Below are 20,660 nucleotides of genomic sequence, written 5' to 3'. Positions count from 1 at the left end.
GTTTAGCATGATGATGCATCAGCTAATGTGTTATTATAGGTAATAAATTGAAACCTTTGCTAATTTAGATGTTATCAAAACAAAATGTAAAATATAAAAAGAGGGGTAAAATGGCCCCTATTGGGGTAAGAAGTCCCCCCTGGATAAACTTTTACAGAATGTGTAAATTACTTTTGATATAATTCTTATTAATATATATATATATATATATATATATATATATATATATATATATATATATATATATATATATTAATAAGAATTATATCAAAAGTAATTTACACATTATATATATATATATATAATTTTTAAGCATCATTAATGTAAAATACTAAATCAACTATACTGTTTGAAATTTTACATTTTTACAATTTAGTTGAATAATTTAATAACTAATGACAGATAAAGCAAGAGATTTATCTGAAAGGTAAAATTATTCTGTACAGGCATATCAATATTTATTTAATTACCCCTATTTTATAAATGAAGAAATGTCATAATATCAGCACTATGAATATGAATGCAAATTGAATGATTTATCTCAACTAACCTAAAGGTTTTAATGAAGGTGAAGATGTCTGAAATGTTAATTTAATTCATGGAAATACTGAATAATAACCCCATTAATTACAATAATTATTCAATTGAAAAAAATACTAACAACATGCCACTTGGCACCTTCGGTGCCAATTCTGGGTGGCTCATTTTACCCCAATGATCTAATTTTAACCTTTTACTTCAAAAAAAATAAATAAATAAATAAATTCAAAAAAATAAATTTTACTCCACAAATCCCTCATTAACAAATAGATGCAAAAAAACCCCATAATATTCAACATGTCACAGATCACTATTTTCCAGAGACACAAAGTCAGATAAATTAACCTCAAAACTGTTTCGGCTGACCAAGTTTAACAAATGATGAAATGTCAGATGAAATGACAAAATTAAGAATAGCATAGGCATTCATCAAAAGATCTGAGATGAGATTTTGTGTTATCTATAGTCAGGAGAAAAAATTCTTCATTTTCACCCTATTACCTTATGAGGAATCAATTCAATTCAATTCAATTTCCTTTTATTGTCATTACAATACAATGAAATTAATTATCAAATCTTACAGTGCATCCACACGTCACGTGACAACACAACAACAGTAATTAAGACACAATAAATTTAACACACTACAATTTAGAAACTTGGCAGTTTCATGTAAAGATACCGTACATTGTTATTATTATAAAGTGAACCTATCTAATTATAATTAGTGCAACTGAATCATGCCCATCGCTTATCAACCCACCTCATTAGAAACGTTTTCTTTTCTGAAATAATTTAACAAACAATTACACTTTTTAAAAATATATATATTTAAATTAGAATTTTTAGAAACAAATCATGTGTTTATGTGGTGAATACGACAGTCATTCATAATGTGGGTCTTCTATCAAGCTTGATTCGTATTCATCCACTGTCTTTTGGCGACATCGACTGGCCATTTATCAAAATTGAGCGCGAGGTTCTCAAACCCAAACCTTCTAGAGTTCAAACCCTGCTATAACACATCTGTAAAAGTCCAGTGAAACTAAAAAAATATTTTAACTAGTTAAAAAAAAAATTGATCCGAATACCAAATTAGACTCATATTCTGCAGGAACACTGATCTCCAGTCCAGAAGTACAACTGAGAACCCTGGTTTTACACTTTGCTTTCTGATTTTGAATATTCAATAACATAATGATAGTGTAATTAACTGTCTATGTACCAAAAAAAATAATGTAAAATATTAATTAATTTTAATTAAATTTAAAACGTGTAATGAAACGGTCATGCCCAGTAGGCGGCGGTGCAGTGTTATAGGCGATAATGCGCATGCGCAGTACGATGTGTGCACTAGCCCTTCTGCTCTTGAAGACAGCTGACAAGTGAGCAGCGTTTCAGCAGCACTGCATGGCAAACTAGAGAAATCCAGTTTTTTAACATGCAGCTGTGCAGCGCGATATGTTTCTCTGAGATTATGAACACACAACCTGGTTAAAACAGGATGTCTGCTGTGGTTTTAATCGCCAGTGAACTGGAAATGTTATGCTGATTCAACTGTCCGCTTTTGCAGCCTTTTGACTTTGTAAACCGCCTTCCTCGAATCACAAATCATCATTTAATTATTCTCTATTCATCCGAAAGCACCAGATTGTTGTCATTCGCACTGGCAATAACAATAAACAGTAGTGAAGTCTGTATGGTGAGCAGAAGGGAGGCGTGGGATGACGCGGAAGTCCATATTGACAGGAAAACTCCCCAAATTTGGTGCTGCTTCCTGCACTCTACGGGTCACCACGATGCGCCTGTTCCGCGCGCTGGAGCGTTTACGCGCGTGGACCGGAGTCTACACGGCCGAACTGTCACTGAGATTCTCCAGCACAAAAGCGGCTCCGCGGTTCCGAAGAATGGACTATCAGGTAAAGCTTTTGAATTCCCTTGTCTAAATGTTATGCGTATTTATGTGAATCAAAACAATAAATGGTAAGTTAGTGCACTTTTTTTCGGACTTTGGGCTGAAAGTTTTGTTTGTTTAGATAACAAAATATTATTTAAATCCAGCGCACGCGGATGATGATTCATCCGTGACAGTTATTACATCAGCCGTTAAGTTTTTAAAATCAAAGAGCGGCAATTTGTGTGCACGTTGAGAGCGAGTCAGTGACTCCATTGAGGTCTTACGGCAAGCCCAACAACATTTAACGTTATCCATAATAAATGACAATCTATTGTTATTATGTTATATGTATGTATGTGTAATGCTATTAACGCTTATTTATGATATACTGCTCACTTCTAGTGACTTTACTAGTAGTTACAAGTAACGGTTACGAACTAATACAAATTGTTACCAATTACAAATAATAGACGTTTGTCACTAGTTGGATGACAGAAAATGAGTTGGTATTAATATGTAATTAATAAGTACATTGGATTGGAGTAATTACTTGTAACTAAAAAGTACTAGTAACAATAATAAAATAATACAAGTAGATACAAGTTAGGCTAAGGGTTAAAGAGCAACTTGCAGGTTAGAAGACCCAACAAGTCAATGTATAGAAAAATAATGTAGGAACTAGATTTTCTTTAAAAAAAAATTATAAATATGCTACAGTGGCTTCTGGAGTCGTTTTTGTGAGAAAATTTTACTTCCGCATCTGAAAATGGGCGTGACGGGCGAGAGGCGTGACGTAGCACGAGGGAGAGCGGTCGATTCAAACAACAGGGAAATATGGATTGCAATGACATTTCGGACGCTTGAGGAAATTGTTGACGGACCACAGCCATACAATTATGAGCCTGCTAGGCTGCCAAGAGAGCAGGGACAGGCCAGGATTAATGTTAGACAGAACATATTGGAACTTACAATAACAGAAACTAAGCTTTGATCAGGCGTTTGTCATGCTCATTAATATCCGCCCAGACTAACGTTACGTGATATAACTTAGCAGTTTCTCATGGAGAGACAGAGAGATATTTATTCCTGATACATTTTTTGTTCCATAGGTGCTTGTGTGGGAAATGCGAGGCAATGTTTACAGCTGAGGAAAGTCAGTGTTGCAGGGAGGTGGATGCATACTGGGCCTTAGTGGAAAATGCCAAACTTTCCATGGTTGCAGTTAGTGTTACTACAGTAAAGCCATGGTGAATGTTGCTGATCTATGGACACTGGATAGTTCGTTCATTCATTGCACAATGTTTATTCCTGGTTTTCACGTCAGCGCTGTACACAAACACAATAACGAGTAACTGTTAGCTCAGTTTCGTTCCGCTTACATTGCGTTTGCCAGTTGATGTTGTGCTCGCGCCTACATCCAGCGGGAGAACCCGAAGATGCGTGCACTGAAGGAACCGCACTAGCTCTGAGTCTCACCCGGTTCTTACTTCGGTATCCCATGTTGAACTCCTTCATATCGCCGGGACGATAATCCTCCGATCTGAAGTGAACGCTACACACGACCGCGTTTTCCGAAGCCGACGCGGAAGAGAAATCCCGTCTCTTCACCTGCACAACCCGCACCCTGGCACGAAAGATAGCACCGTCCTTTTTCCTGTTAGGAAACCGGTGGACTCGATGTCCTGACAGGCTGGAGTTTTTGCAAGCTCCACAAACACATAAATTTACCATGACGATGATAAATTGAAATACAAAAACTACTGAAAACACACTGACTCACGACCGCTCTTACTGAATACCAACCCACTCTGCACTGAGCTGCGGCAGAGCACAGCGCACGTCTCCCTCGTGTGACGTAAAATGACGCGATGTTGAAAAAAAAGCGGTTTGTACGAGCAGTCAAAGAAACGCTCACTTTATCTACTAAATTGGTGTAATTATGTCGTTTTAAAACATTTTAAATCCTGCATTATCTTTTCATATGGTATTTTCATACACGGTTATATATTCATTTAGATTTTTTTTTTACCTGCAAGTTGCTCTTTAAGCAATAACTGTCAAAACAGCTTGCCATAAATTCTGCATACTTGTATTCAGGCCATGTGCTGGCAGCCATAACTGAGGATTAAAAGCATTTGTGTGAAGAAAAAAGATCTTATTTCATTTATAATTGTGCTAGATGTGTTATTTATGTCTATTAAAGAATTAGATGGCAGTTAAACTTTTATTATTAGTCAGTGTCAACAAAGCTTTATTGGTATAATTGTTAACATTTGGAATACACAGTGCTGTAACGTCTTGTTAAATAAGGTGGACAAATGTTAGAAATAACGGGAAATATATATAAAAAAACAAGTTAAAAAAATATATACAGTATTTGATTAGAAAATTACAAATAAACTTTTTTTATTTGAGATTTCCCTTATATCTGTTATGGTGTCAGGACTAGATTCACCTCATCTTACATTATATAGGCCTATGTGCCAGTTGCTTGTATGGTTCATCTGATCAATTTCACCAACCAACCAAAACATTTAGCAGCTTTACATATTTAGTTTTCATTTGTCATTTGTAATATGATTGTAGTACATGCATCAGATCTGGCTAAACATTGACTAAAAACGTATTATGAAAGAGTTCAGAAGTTCAGTGTGTCTATCAAAGCAACAGTAAAGCCTCAGTTTGTAGAGACTAAAGCTCCACATGGATATCTAGCTATCCTCTGAATTTACTTCCAGCACATGTAATGCGAGTCATAAATCTGGGTCTGATGTAAACATGAAATGTTCTGGAGCTCCGGAGCTGGTGTTTTGCTCCATGGGTTGGTGTTTGAGGTGTTGAGATGGCATGAAGTCTTTGAGATCCAGCTGTAGCATTATGAATGTCTTTCAGGATGCGGTGTGCACCCTCAACACACTCCAGACCAACGCCAGCGCTCTGGAGCAGGTGAAGAGGGAAAGAGGTCATCCTCAGCTCCAGCTGCAGGCCATGAGAGGCTTTCTCCAGCGGGCAGGACTCAAGGTATCAAACACCGCTACACGACACGAAAATTACTCAAAATCCTTTTATCACAGTAGGAATAGTTTTATATCACGATAACTCTATTATCACAGATGATTGATCACTATTTATGCTAATAAATCAGCTGTTATTTGGCCTTTTTTGTATCAGTCTTGGCAAATAACTATTCCTATTTAGCCGATTAACATTTCTATTTTAAAATCTTGGTGAGTAGATATGCAAATTTGGTTTGCAAATATTTTTTTGTGGGTTAAGTTGATATTGTATAAAAATATTTGTTAATTTTCAGGGTATATGCGTACATTACATTTCTATAATTACATTGCATTGGCTTTTGTATATTTTTTGTATATTAAATAATGTGGTAAAGCCTATTTGTGGATAATACAGTGAATTAAATGCTTTATAAATGAAAGGTGCTTAATTTTATTTAATTATTGTCTCTTTATTTGCAACTTAACAGACACAAAACAAAATAAACGATACAAAAATTGATAAGTTTGATATCACAGTGCAAAAACAGCTTCATATTATGCATGTAATTAAAATAAAAACAATAAAGCCATTATAAATAGTAAATGTATGCCTAACTGACGGCACATCAGCAACTAAAATCAACTCAACTCTGCTTTGCATCGTGAAACCAAGTTCTTCCTACTCTTGACTTGTTGAAACATGTTCAATTCAGTATTTTAATTACAAATTATTTTTGTAAATAACCATTCAACTGATGTGCTCTGTGTGTCCTCAGGTAGAAGAACTTGATCGTCTCAATATTATTCACGTAACTGGAACAAAAGGAAAGGTAAGCCAGTTCATGAAAGATTTAAAGGGATAGTTCACCCAAAAATGAAAATTAGCCCCAGATGTACTCACCCTGAAGCCATCCTAGGTGTATATGACATTCTTCTTTCAGACGAATACAATCGGAGTTATATATAAAGGATGGCTTGAGGGTGAGTAAATCATGGGCTAATTTTCATTTTTGGGTGAACTATCCCTTTAATCACTGAATGAAGTTACAAAAGTTCTGTGAAATGCTGATTATTATTCTGTATTTGTTTCAGGGTTCAACGTGTGCCTTTACAGAACAGATTTTGAGGAACTATGGCTTCCGCACTGGATTCTACAGGTATTATAACCAGTCAAAATAATGCAGTGTATGGAGATGAAGTGTGTGTATAGTCACTCTGTAGTGATTGTGGGAGTGGTCGGGTTTTTAAACCAGAGTAAGTGTTGTGTAACTCTACTGTTCATTCATGCATGCACATACGTTCATGCTGAACTTTGCTTGATCTTTTCACTTAAATAAACCAGCTCTCAGAGTAAAAGGTAAAGCTATGTGTTGCCGTCAGTATTACCTTGTAAATGATGTAATCGATCAGTCCTAAGTTTTGTTTAGTTGAACTTTATCTCAAGCTTAATGATTTACATAATCACTGACCATTGTTCACAGTGAGACGTCAGTGGATTTTATAGGGCATAAACAAAACACTGTAGTAAAGTCGTTACATTTACTGCATTATCTTATGTCAGTTGGTTGTTTTATATGATGTCTTCATTTGTAGTTCACCTCATTTGGTGCAAGTGAGAGAACGAATCAGAATCAACGGGCAGCCAATAGGAAAAGAGCTTTTCACCAAATATTTCTGGCAGGTGTACGGGCGACTGGAAGAGACAAAGGTGGGCTGGATGTTATTTTTCTCCCTCCCTCCCTTTTGAAATAAAAGTCAATATGCAATGTAGACTTTCACAACTCTCACAAGTTTATTATGTTTTATACACCAGACCATTTGTGAAAACTAATGGTAAAAAGTCTCAGTCATAAATCACCATGGTTATGACACAATCCTGAACACATTAACATATGACAGTGTGAAATATGCTTATAGGTGAAGATTAGCCAATCAAAATTGTGAATTGCATATATAAATATTGGCATTTGCATAAATTAATATTAGAAGTACAGTCACGAAAAGAGCCTGTCTGGTTCTGTCTCAGAGAGAGGATAGGAAATGGCCATGCAAAATAGTGTTATGAACACTTTTGGTGCAAGAAATTACACAAAAATAATAGAACATGAACCCTTTAAATTCCTTTGAATGAAAATGTGCAAATGTCTGAGCTTTTTCCCTGGGAAGATTAGCATATGCGTTAGTAGTACTAAGTAGTAGCTTTATACAATGATCTGGTTGCTTTCTCTACATCTTGAGTGCTAATGCTAATTCCAGTGAAAGGATTGCGTGTTCCCTGCTGACTGCTCCTCTGGGTTTGTGTCTGTACCATGTTAATTGTGTTAAGTGTAAATGTGAGGCGTCTGGTCACGTAATTGCATAATCACAACAGCATGTCAGTCATGTGAGGAAGGAAACAGTGCCGTTTGTTTAGACACTTGAACCTAAAATGTGTCTTTGACCATTCACATCCATGTGTCTTGCATAAATGGCAAAGCACAGCAATAATATGAGTGATATCTAAAAGACTTTTGTGTCATAATAGTTTGTGTTTGACCTTTCAGGATGCCAGTGGCGGCAGCATGCCTGCTTATTTTCGCTTTCTCACCATTTTGGCCTTCCACGTCTTTCTTCAGGAGAAGGTGAGTAACATCACTGATCAGTAGGGGTGTAACGGTACACAAAAATCACGGTTCGGTACGTACCTCGGTTTTAAAGTCACGGTTCGGTTTATTTTCGGTACAGTAAGGGAAAGAAATGCAAACATTAAACTGCAGGTTGTTTATTACTATAAACTTTTTTTAACAATTTGTTTACACTTTTTTAAACACTTTTTAATAAAATATAATAAAATAGATATAAAATAAAAAAAGAATAAGAAATAAAATACTGCTGCAAAGTTCTCCACTAAATAAAATACTCTGTCTCAAACCAATATCACAAAAAATATAATGAAAAATATAAATAACTATGATTACAGTGCAGGAACAGAAATAGCCCTATATTAAAATAATATTAAACAAATATATTAATGTATTATTATTTTTCAATAATCAATCAACATAATCAATTTAAGATTTTTTTTTCCACTTTTTTAATAATTATCAAAATAAAATATAGTCCAAAGCTATAGTCCAAAGCTATTATTACCAGAGCATGTGATCAGAGCAGGTCATTTTACCATTGTTGCCAACATGACTATACCAGCTCAGCAAACAGAAATCTAAGTTACTACTGAGAAATTTCACCTTATTTGAGCGGACTTTGCTTTTCCAGTGCGTGATCGGTACATGATTGGAGTGTTTGGGCCGTTAACGACAGAGCAGAACGCGCAGCGCAAACACGGACTCGAACATTGAGCAGAGAGCGCAGCGGGTCGTCGACACACACACACACACACACACACACACACACACACGCAAGCGCCACGGAACGGAGAGTGCGGCGGCGCACACGAAGCGGAAAAGCTTTTTTTCGCCATGCAGTCTATTTCATTGTTACAGTGACGACGGGTAAAACACGGGTAAAACCAGAGAATGTCTAATAGGAAAAAACATTAGAATCAGCTGCAGGGCGGGATTTGCGCTGAACGCGGAGACTTCCGCCACTTAATATGTTCGTGTGGAAACACGAAAATGTACCTATGTTCCGCACACAAAATATTGCATTCAGTCATTCGGTACACACGTGCACCGAACCGAAAGCCCTGTACCGAAACGGTTCGGTACGAATACACGTACCGTTACACCCCTACTGATCAGTATTACCTGATCCGTTTTATTATAACAATTGAGCATGTAATGGAGCCCATATATCTCAGCTCAAGCATTTGATAGTGATAGTTTTTAGCACTCTTTTATCATCAATGTCAAAGTTTAATAAATTGTCTCATAGATCATGACAGTTGTCCTTTTATTATAGATGCTGGTTATTAATTGAGTTAAATTCTCTATTTCTCGCTCTCTTGCTCAGGTGGATTTGGCTGTCCTCGAGGTGGGGATTGGTGGAGCTTATGACTGCACCAATATTATTAGGTACCAGAGCTCTGATTTCTATTCTCCCTCCCATCTGCTTCAGTGTAGCGTGTCTAATTCTTTTTGTGCCGCGTTAGCCTAGTTTCAGCCGTTTCATCTTCATTCGTCTGGCTTCAGTTTAAGCGTGACACATTCCGCTCAAATCAACCAATCATTGATCTGCATTCTTTATTGGTTTAGTGTATCCTCATTAGCCATATCAAACCAATCATCACCAATCAAGTGCACAACAAATAAAGTTATTGTCTCCTAAATGAAAGAACCGATTCTAAAGTGCCTGAAACGAGTCGCCAGTAATTTCAGTCTCTCTGCCTGAAACGAACCTATGTAGGTTTGTAACAAATTTGCATAATGCCAGCCTATGTTCTTTATGAACAACAATCTACTTTGAATCGCCCTCAAACGCTGTAGTTGTAGCTGATGAGGCCTGGAAGAGTTTGGTTCATGTTGTCAACATGGGAGAAGGAGCGGTTTTCTGGTGCCAAAGCAAATCCACTTTGCATGCTCTTCCAAAACATGAGGACTCGGACTCGAATCAGTACGGCAAACCCATCGTGACTGTTCATATCACTGTGTATCAAGCTCTAAGCCTCCGGAGCTGAAATTTAGATATGATAACAGACTGGGCCATCTGACCAATCAGAGCAAAGTAGGCTCTCTGAAAGAAGGGGTTTAAAGAGACTGAATCCTTTATCAAAACGTTTCAGACATTGAGAAAATGCACATGCATATTATGATTATTATTATTTTTTTTACCTTGTATCCATGTAAACCTATTGTAGGAGCTTTCAAAACAAAATGAGGAACCTTTAAATTTCATAATAAGGGCACTTTAAATTTTTATAAGAAATGACACGCTTCACTTTAAAGATTTAATTTGTTGAAATGCCTCTTGTGTTTCCCAGGCATCCCTGGGTGTGTGGGATCTCCTCTTTGGGCATAGATCACACCAGCATACTGGGAGACAGCATTGAGAAAATTGCCTGGCAGAAAGGAGGGATTTTTAAGGTGAATATTTGTGAGTTGTGACTGTAAAACCGGAGTAAAACCTGTTTTAAGGTATTCAGTGAATGTGTGTTCATTGCAGCCGGGGGTTCCTGCGTTCACAGTCAAACAGCCTGACGGGCCGATGAATGTGCTTCGAGAGAGAGCAGAAGAAATTGGGGTAAGAAATACGAAGATGCTGCAGATACACAATTCAAAGTGCAGTTAATTTGCTGACATTGTTCTCTGTTTTTCTCTCTCAGTGTTCATTGTCAGTGTGTCCTGATCTGGATGAGTATGAGAGCGAGGGCTCGCTCAGGTTGGGTTTAGCCGGTCACCATCAGCGCAGTAACGCTTCTCTGGCTCTACAGCTCTCACACACCTGGCTGCAGAGACACTTCCTCACAGGTGTGTGTTTCTGACCCTGTGGATTAGCTCACATCTCTTTTATAGTGTCTTTAATCAACTGTTTGTTCCTCAGATCCTGCGTCATCATCTCTAGTGGAGTTCAGCGGTGTGAGTCCAGCTCCAGCGTTCCAGCCTAGTCCTGCAATGATCAAAGGTCTGTAAAAACACACTATACAGCCTTATTAAAAGCTTTGTTCTAAAACCTAGATGTCTACAAGGCAACTGCTTCTCAAGACCCGAAATACTCACATTGAAGTTCTTTTTCATTCTCCACTTAGGGGTAAAAAAAATACCTGAGCGGCGAAATACTATTAGCAAACATCCCAATGCCGTGCGCTGCTGAGAGTGGCACTTAGATGAATATGTAAATATGTGCTGCATGCTTTACTTTTAATAACAAAATAAAAATTGACAATGTTGAGAAAATAGCAGTAAAGAAAGCATCTGATCTTAGAGATGTAGATTTGTTTGCACGAGCTCTGCGATTCGGCTCTCCAGTCAAGTCACGTTTATTAATACAGCACTTTGTACAATGGATTGTTTAAAAGCAAGCAGCTTTACAGTATTAAACATGAGAAAACAATGTCAGTGTTTCGAACTCCCAAACCTCCAAACAAATTTCGTTTTTGCCTGATTTTGTTCAAAATGTCACATCTGCTGCTTTCAGACCAGATATTTAACCACTATGCTACAAAATTACTAAATGGTCTTTAAGTCAAATATGCATCTAAGTCAATACACAATATATGATGTTTCGACAGGTCTTGCAGAGACTGAGTGGCCTGGGCGCAACCAGACGCTAAAACACGGCCCTGTGACGTATTTCCTGGACGGAGCTCATACCACTCGCAGCATGCAGGCCTGCGTCCGCTGGTTCACTGAGATCGCAGCACATCATGAGAGAAATGCTGGGTGAGAAGGCCTTGCTCTTTATTTTTATTTCTGTTTTATAATATACCTTCTATGATTGATGGCTTCAAGACTGAAATCTTCAAACATACAGTACAAAAGAGAGCCTACAGTGGTGTTTTTTGTTAACTATTTTTTTTTAATTAAAATTATATTAATGTTAACTGAAATAAAGTATCAGAAACTAATAAAAACTGAAATATATTTAAAAAAACTAATAAAAGTGAGAAAATAAATATACATTGTAAATGCTATAATAGTATATTAATGAAATAACACTGACCTACGGTCAGCCTTGCAGTGGTTCTGAAACGTTGCATATCTGCAGATATCTGGTAAATGTGCTGGTGTTTAATGTTGTGTGTGTTTGCAGGGGTTCGGTGGTGAGGGTTCTCTTGTTCAACGCTACAGGAGAGAGAGACTGTGCTGCCATGCTCAAACTGCTCACAGTGAGTTATCAATTCATGCTTTTAAATCATGTTACTCTTCTGAAGTAACCCAGAGACTCATTTTCAAATGCTCTATGTTTTAGCCCTGTCATTTCGACTTTGCCGTGTTCTGTCCGAACATCACAGAGGCCATAGCGACCTGTAATGCAGGTAAGAGATCTAGAGATCTAGTCCAGGGGTGTCCTGGAGGGCCACTGTCCTGCAGTGTTTCGCTCCAGCTTGCCTGGAAGTTTCTAATATGCCTAGTAAGACCTTGATTAGCTGGTTCAGGTGTGTTGTATTGGGGTTGCAGCTAAACTTTGCTGGACAGTCAGTGGCCCTCCAGGAGCAGGATTAGGCACCCCTGATCTAGTCAATCAGAAAGACAGGTGATGACTATAAATGTGATTGCTGGATCAGCTGGACCATTTAGGTACTTCAATCAGGACTGCTTAACGAACCGTGTTTGTGTGTTTTTAACCACCACAGCTTAAGCACTCTTTTAAATTCAAGTATGCTGTCTACTTAGGCATGACTGTTTCATTCCTAATGCTAATTGTGAGCAATAAAATTATGCCTTTTAGGCCCAAAATGTGCAGCACAATCAGGCAATCCTATAATGCATTGAAATGATATTGAAGAATTTCCATTAATATTATGATATATGATTTAATATATAAATTCTAAAAACATTTGATTAAAATAATAACAAACTTTATATACATATTATTTTGTATTTTATATTTATTTGTGCCTTTTTAAGCACTGTAAGTATAGAAGCTTGTTTCCACAACGGAATTAAAAAAAGAAAAGTAATTGCGACTTTTTATGTCACAATTCTGAATTTTTCCCACAATTGGGAATTTACATCTTGCAATTCTGAATTTTCTTCTAAGAATTGTGATACAGAGTTATAAAGTCTGAATTGTGAGATATAAACATGCATTTGCAAGAAGTCAGAATTGCAACTCTAGTTCTCAGAATTGTGAGTTTATATCTCACAATTTTGAGAAAGTCAGAATTGTGAGAGAAAAAGTTGTAATTACCTTTTCATTTATTTTTTTAATTCCGAGCTTCCATAGAAAAACATGCATTTTTTAGAGTATCAATTTATTTGTTTAGCAAAATGTCAATATCAGACTTGTGAGTTTTAGTTGAGTTTCTCACGTGCTGTTTTTTGTGAGTGGCTATTAATATTTCAAATCAGTCTCTTATGAGATTTTATGTCAGTTAGCACGCTGCCTTACAAAGTAATTTTTGTGCTAGTGTGGAAAGTTCAGTGTATTTTACTAACATACTCTGTCCTTCAGATCAACAGAACTTTAACGTTTCCGTGGAGAACATGCTCACACGTTGCCTGGACAACCAGCAGAGCTGGCGCGTTATGAATGGCCAGGAGAAGAAGCCAGAGGCGGAGCTTCTGATCGGGGCAGGTTTGCCTTTAGTGGCAGAAAGGCACAGCGACACACTGGTGTTCCCCTGCATCCTCAGCGCCCTGCAGTGGATCAGTCAGGGAAGAGACTCGGTTCTGTCAGACCCAAACAGATGCGTCATACCCGTTAAACCGAGCATAAGCGCGAAAGCCGCACCGTTACGAGAGGCCGTGAACATACACGTCCTCATCACAGGGAGCTTACACCTGGTGGGAGGGGCTTTAAAACACTTGGACCCTGCTTTAAACTCATAATGGACTTATGAGCATCAGACATTCAGGCAAACACAGCAAGTGCGCCACCTAGTGCCTAAACCCTGTCACACTACAGTTCAGTCTGAGAAGATTTACTGCCCGGATGAAATCATGAAAGCTTGTTCTAGAATCCATGCATTCTTCATCATGACTTGAGAAAAGCATTGCACCAGTTCTTTGAGCATTCATAAGTCTATGTAAAGAGCACATAAATTCAAAACTACTTGCTGTTCATGTTTACTTTGATTCGATTCAGTTAACTTTCTGTGTAAGCTTCTTTGTTTTGCATTTCAATTTTGATGTTTTTAACCGGATCTTTCCATTCGTGAAATAGAAAGTCAGGTTACTTATCCATCAGTGTTTGTGTTATTTTTTTAATTGCACTGAAAGAATTGTGCCATATATAAAACACTGTTCTCTAATGATGTAATATTAATGTGTAATTTCTAACACATTTATGGGAAAGTTTGCATTCATACATTCAAGTGGATGCGAAATGATATTCAAAGCATTTCAACATTAAGGTGCCCACATCTGTTCATAGTAAATATAAATAAGTTAAATGTTTTGTGTGTGTATATATACATCCGAGGACTGGCGGTGTATAAAAACAGACTGTTTTCCATCAAATCTGCATATTAGAGTAAATTTAATTTTTTGTAGCATTGTATGTACTGTAGTTAAGATGGGAGGTGTGTACTAGTCTAAATAGAAACTGCTATCTTGGAACATGTTTTTTTTTTTTTTTTTTAGATAGTAAAAAATATGGTTTAGATGGTTTTGTTATCTGTGAAAGTTTGATAATTATATCAAAAATGTGACTATTTTGATCAATAAAGATGCCACTCTTGTCTTAAAGTGCCATAGGATGCTATTAAAAAAAATCTTAAAGTACTGTACATAACACTGATGGAAATGAATAAAAACAATGTTAAGGTTTTTGGTCTATTGTTCAATCATATTTTACCTAAATATGTATGTTGTTTAATTCCAAGTTGAGCTAATAAGATATAATGCATGCACACATGGATATATAGCACATTAGTACAATAACGCTTTCGAAAAGGTTTTGAAATATATTATATATATTTATGTAAAGTAGTTTTGCGCAAGACTTCCGGACGGTAGGAGGCGGTAGAGTTTTTCTTGCCGGGTTTGAGAGTCCGTCCTGGGATCCGCAGAGGAACAGCAAAGATGCAGCGCGACAAAACCGGAAGCTCCGCCGGCGCGGAAAAGTACGAATATTTTAATAAATTTCTATCTCTTATCAGTCACTTAAAATATTAAAACATCACTTTTGTTTATCTTGAACATGTCAAGCACCCATTTGTACTGGTTAAATATATTTAGTCTTTTAAACGACGCTATAAAGCTGACATTTCTGTGTGTGGGTCTGGTTTTGTGTGTCAGGCCCGAATTAACAACATAAAAAATCACCCACACAACCAAAACAGCCTCATAAAAGACTAAATATTGTCTTAATTAAAACATAATTCTGCCAAAATGCGTCTGTAAGTGTATTGTAATTGTGATTATCTCAATGTAAACGTCAGAATGTAATGAGAGCTCCTCTTGTGTGTGTGTTAGGCCGGACAGAGAGACGGCCATCATGTCTAAATACTACGATGGAGTCGAGTTTCCCTTCTGTGATGAATTCTCTAAATATGAGAAGCTGGCGAAGATCGGCCAGGGAACTTTCGGGTGAGTATTTGATGCTTGTGTAAGTAAATATATCACCTTAATGTTCATTCCTGCTGTAATCCACTGTCAGACAAAAAAAACATGGCTGATATAATGACTGTTGTGATTAAACCTCTTGTTATGTGCTTGCTGGCTGGGTTATCAGTGAGGTTTAGTGGATCTCTGATGTGTTTTCTCTGTGTAGGGAGGTGTTCAAGGCCAAACACAGACAGACGGGGAAGAAGGTGGCTTTGAAAAAAGTACTTATGGAGAATGAGAAAGAAGGGGTGAGAACATGCAGCTCCATCCTCCGTTGTACGGTTGATTATGCAGATGTCACACACTTTAGCATCTCTCGTCATCCTGTGTTTTGTTCTGAGTCCGTGTTTGTGCTTTCTCGTTCTCAGTTTCCCATCACAGCTCTGAGGGAGATCAAGATCTTACAGCTGCTGAAACATGAGAACGTGGTGAATCTCATCGAGATCTGCAGAACAAAAGGTGTGTGTTTAAGTAAATGTGGTATTATTGCATTTATGTGTCTAATCTATACATTTCCACAGTCATAGAAAACCTGGAAATATCAAGGAATTTTATAGTTGTGATTTTCAGACTTGAAAAAATAATTTAAATGAGTAAAATTGACATGAATAAAAGTAATTTTTTAGTTAATAACATGTTTTTTTTCTGCTGAAATATTTTTTTGTTTAGAAAAACTGGTGTGATTAATTAAGCCCCTCAGTGGACAGACTGAAGACGTTTGTAATTGTTATAGTTGTGGTGTGAAAGTCTCTATTTTAAATGAATTAGACCAATTATTAAAACTTCTTTGTTATAGTTGTTGTCCTTGGTGTGAACAGCCCTTAATGCAGTGATCATGAAAAAAAAACAGTGAAAATTAATGAATCAAAAACTGTGGGAGTCTATGACTTGTGTTCTTGTTACTCATATCAATAGAATTAAATGACCATTATGTCTAGCTGTTGATTGAAGGATTATAATGCCAGTAACAGAGTTTATTCTGCTTTCCTCTTTCTCTCCAGCCACCCAGTTTAACCGCTATAAGGGCAGCATCTATCTGGTGTTTGACTTCTGTGAGCATGACCTCGCGGGACTGCTGAGCAACGCTAATGTTAAATTCACCCTGGCTGAGATTAAGAAGGTCATGCAGATGCTGCTGAACGGACTTTACTACATACACAGAAACAAGGTAAGACGTGGCAATTTACATGGCCAGATTATCAACAGGCACAGGGTTGTCCTCATGTTCACAGGCTCAGACTGAAGTGTTTTGTATATTTGTGTCAGATCCTCCACAGAGACATGAAGGCTGCCAATGTTCTGATCACCAGAGATGGCGTTCTGAAGCTGGCTGACTTTGGTTTGGCCAGAGCGTTTAGTTTGGCCAAGAACAGTCAGGGGAACCGCTACACAAACCGGGTCGTCACACTGTGGTACCGACCGCCTGAACTACTGCTGGGTGAGTGAAGTACAACCCTGTTGAAACCTTGTATTCCACTTTCTTTACAAGTGGAAAATGGAAAACAGATCCTGTTGACAAAAATATGATGAGAAAAAGTTTAATTAGCAGGTATGACCTGCTCACTGAGGATTAAGAACACAAATAATTGATTCATAAATGTTTTATATGCTTTCTATAGTTGCACATAACTATAGAACCAATTCTTAATGCTCATGTGAACGCCATCAGCGTTTCTCACAGGTTCGCGTTTGAAGTCTGTGTAGAGAGAATGGTGTCGTCTTAGCGGACCCTAATTTAATAACAAATGATCGTTGCGACGGAAGCGAATCAATCAAAACTAACTTTAGCTGGAAAACAACTTTATTAAAGAACCGCTATAAAGCCAAAACAATCTCTGTTACCTTAAATTATACTTTTATCTCTGTAAAGCTGCTTTGAAACAATCTACATTGTTAAAAGCGCTATATAAATGAGGATGACTTGACTTGTCTGAAGTGTGCATACGATAAACACTTTACTATCCCATGAGGCCACAGGAGAGGATTTATGAATGGAGATGAAGCAACTGGCGCTGTAGGTCACATGACAAAGACAACATGACGAATGTAGTACGTCCAGATTACTTTCATACTACACACACTCTTACTATATAGAACATACTTTGTAAGCTGTGGTGAAGTAATTACTTACTAAAAATAAGTACCTACTCAAGTGAGGATGCGATTTCTGTCACATACTTTTACAGATTAACGTGCATGTATGTGAAGAAGAGGGAGGCTAACGTAACAAAGATAATTAAAAAGAGAGTTGACAGGTGAACTTTTCCACTGTTTATCAAGTGTGACAGGAAATTATATAATTCTTTAAAGGCACAATATGTAACTTTTTTGCTATCTATGTTATATATTTTTTTTAGTTGTGTACTTACATTATCCCAAATGTTTCCAACAACTTTCAAACCAGGAGAAATTTGTAATCTAATTCGAAGACACGTCCCGTTTCTTTATTTCCGTTTTGTCGCCGTCAATGGCGTCATATCCGCGTTGTCCCTGGTTTCCGCTCGTGCTGCCATGGTAACCAGAGCTATGAACCAGAGCCCTCTGATAGTAACCCAGGCGACAGCCGTGGACAACATTAGTTCGCAGATACATATGTCTATCTGCACGCTGTTGTTGTTTCGTTCAAACATTATGGACCATGGCAAGCAGACTTTGGATAAAAAAGGAGAACTAAAACGAGAATCAATATCAGCGCGGTGTTTTCGAGATGCCGAGAGCTCCCATAGACAGTATATAAACAAGAGCTCCACGTCCGAGACTTCAACCGCTCCTACATGTACTTTATTAAACAGGTGAGCACATTTACATAAAACTAATCAATGTTTTATAGTTCAACAATGATAAAATGTCAGAATATGATCTGTATGTTATTCTAATGTTGATCTAGTTTACTGCTAGTCTAATACAGACAAACTTAACACATACATTTCAACACATTCAAATGCAGTTTAGTGTGCTAGTGTAATGTTAGACCAAGTGAAACAGCGCTGCGTTACCTCACAAGTTTAATTTGTCTAATAAACTGACCTGTGAGTAGTAATTCTGCACTTGCGTGTAGTTCGGTAGAATGAAATATCCATATTCCTTTTATATCCGCGGGACTCGCGTCGCGTGTGGAGCTGATAGTCTATTAGCAATCCCGAACTGCTTCATATCACAGTCATGATAAAAACATCGATAAAATTGAACTGTTTATTGGTGTGTATTATTGTGGGGTATTAAGTAGATGGTTTCTCACTCTGTGTATTGGTTTTTTTGTTCAGGGGAGAGAGACTACGGGCCTCCTATAGATCTGTGGGGTGGAGGGTGCATCATGGCGGAGATGTGGACCAGAAGCCCCATCATGCAGGGCAACACAGAACAACATCAGCTCACCCTCATAAGCCAGCTGTGTGGCTCTATTACACCTGAGGTAACACACACACACACACACACACACACACACACTCACACATTAGAGATCCATTAACATTTGTTGTGGGCGATCAGATCACAAATAGTCAAGTGAGAACGATTACTGTTTTATCTGATATTAGCATGTTTCAAATGTGTCTGAAGTGTCTGTTTGTGATGTATAAAGCCACTTAGAGTAACATTTTATAATTACAGAATTTTAGGAATATGTTTGATTTGTAAAGCTCCATAAGTATTACAAATGGTCTCAGCTCCTTGATTAGAGAAATCTGAAGAAGTATCCTAACCTAGTTAAGAGTTGTAGGATGGCTGTATTGCGCACTCAGAGGACCACAAAAGTTTTATACATACGAACCCTGGTTTTGACAAGATAGCTTCACATTTCATCATGAGACACACAAATGCTAGTTTTATTTTCTCTTTCTTAAGTTCTAGTTTTATTTCTTAATAGTTTCCCTCCAAACCTTGATTCACAGATTTAAAACTTGAATCCATGATAATTCATGTATTTATTTGCATGTTTTTAACATGTATTCTGTGCTATCTCAGGGTTGGCCCGGTGTGGATAAGAAGTATGAACTGTATCAGAAGATGGAGCTTCCTAAAGGTCAGAAGCGGAAGGTGAAGGACAGACTCAAGGCGTATGTGAAAGACCCGTACGCTCTGGATCTCATCGACAAACTGCTGGTTCTGGATCCGGCTCAGAGAATCGACAGCGACGACGCTCTCAACCACGACTTCTTCTGGTCCGACCCCATGCCCTCTGACCTCAAAAACATGCTCTCCACGCACAACACCTCCATGTTTGAGTACCTGGCACCGCCACGCAGGAGAGGTCACATGCCCCAGCAGCCAGCCAATCAGAACAGAAACCCAGCCACCACCAGCCAATCAGAGTTTGACAGGGTCTTTTGATTGAATCAGTCACACTCGGACAGTCTGTGATTGGTCAGGAAGGAGAGAGAGACTTTGGACTAAAACTTTAGTGGTCTCACTCAATTATGAAATATAATACTTTTCCACAGATATTGCTTCCTCATAGTGATGTGTTGGACATCTATGAAGTAAGCAGATACAACTCCTGTTGTTTAGTGTTTGCACTCACAGAAGCTTTATTACAAAAAACACTGATTGAGGATGAGATGAGCTTAATTGATATGACTTGATGCTTTACTACCAGAGCTGATCCAGGAACAGCTTCAGCACTGAGATATGAGTGTCTTATTGTGCTGCCAGTGCATTGTGGGAGAGAGAAAAAAAGTGTTGTTAGTGTTTTCATGGTCAGGTTTCTGTTTTTATGCACAGATTCAGTCCTGTATTAGATGTAAGTCTCCTGATAAGATGATTTTGTATTGAAAAGCTAAACTGCTTTTTGTGTAGGAGACTGTTTGACATTTATTTAAAGCCCTAGTTAACTTCTCTGTTCAGATTTTATTGTTAATTTACGTTCTTGTTATTTTTAAAGATGGTTTTATTTGTAAGATCGTGTGTTTGGGTTCTTGGTGTTTAAGTTACTTGTAAGTATAATACACCAATAAAACATTCACTTTCCTACCATTCACTTGTCTTACTTGGGTCAGATGGTAACGCTAGAAGTACTGACATGTTTACTCCTGTTGTGGAAGATATGTCAGACACAGTAAATGAGTGTTACTGGAAGCAAAC

General features: G+C 37.6%; 2 protein-coding genes across 2 annotated transcripts; both read left to right on the top strand.

Annotated features, from left to right (window-relative positions):
- The first annotated feature begins 1,890 nt into the window (after window positions 1–1,890).
- Window positions 1,891–14,801, top strand: fpgs (folylpolyglutamate synthase). Its single transcript, XM_084136597.1, has 15 exons — window positions 1,891–2,459; window positions 5,330–5,458; window positions 6,210–6,263; window positions 6,526–6,590; window positions 7,027–7,141; window positions 7,977–8,054; window positions 9,385–9,446; window positions 10,352–10,454; window positions 10,534–10,611; window positions 10,694–10,838; window positions 10,912–10,992; window positions 11,600–11,750; window positions 12,121–12,196; window positions 12,280–12,346; window positions 13,486–14,801. The coding sequence occupies exons 1-15, from the start codon at window positions 2,265–2,267 to the stop codon at window positions 13,860–13,862; spliced, it is 1,776 nt and encodes a 591-aa protein (XP_083992723.1). The 5' UTR covers window positions 1,891–2,264; the 3' UTR covers window positions 13,863–14,801.
- Window positions 14,802–15,029: 228 nt separating this feature from the next.
- cdk9 (cyclin-dependent kinase 9 (CDC2-related kinase)) lies at window positions 15,030–20,552 on the top strand. The gene is made up of 8 exons (XM_084136414.1): window positions 15,030–15,097; window positions 15,450–15,563; window positions 15,748–15,829; window positions 15,950–16,040; window positions 16,583–16,749; window positions 16,848–17,019; window positions 18,845–18,993; window positions 19,545–20,552. The coding sequence occupies exons 1-8, from the start codon at window positions 15,057–15,059 to the stop codon at window positions 19,908–19,910; spliced, it is 1,182 nt and encodes a 393-aa protein (XP_083992540.1). The 5' UTR covers window positions 15,030–15,056; the 3' UTR covers window positions 19,911–20,552.
- The last annotated feature ends 108 nt before the right edge of the window (window positions 20,553–20,660 follow it).

The sequence above is a fragment of the Abramis brama genome (assembly GCF_963993115.1).
Source record: "Abramis brama genome assembly, chromosome: 15".
In the NCBI taxonomy this organism is placed as follows: Eukaryota; Metazoa; Chordata; class Actinopteri; order Cypriniformes; family Leuciscidae; genus Abramis; species Abramis brama.
This window is presented reverse-complemented; position numbering and strand designations above follow the sequence as displayed.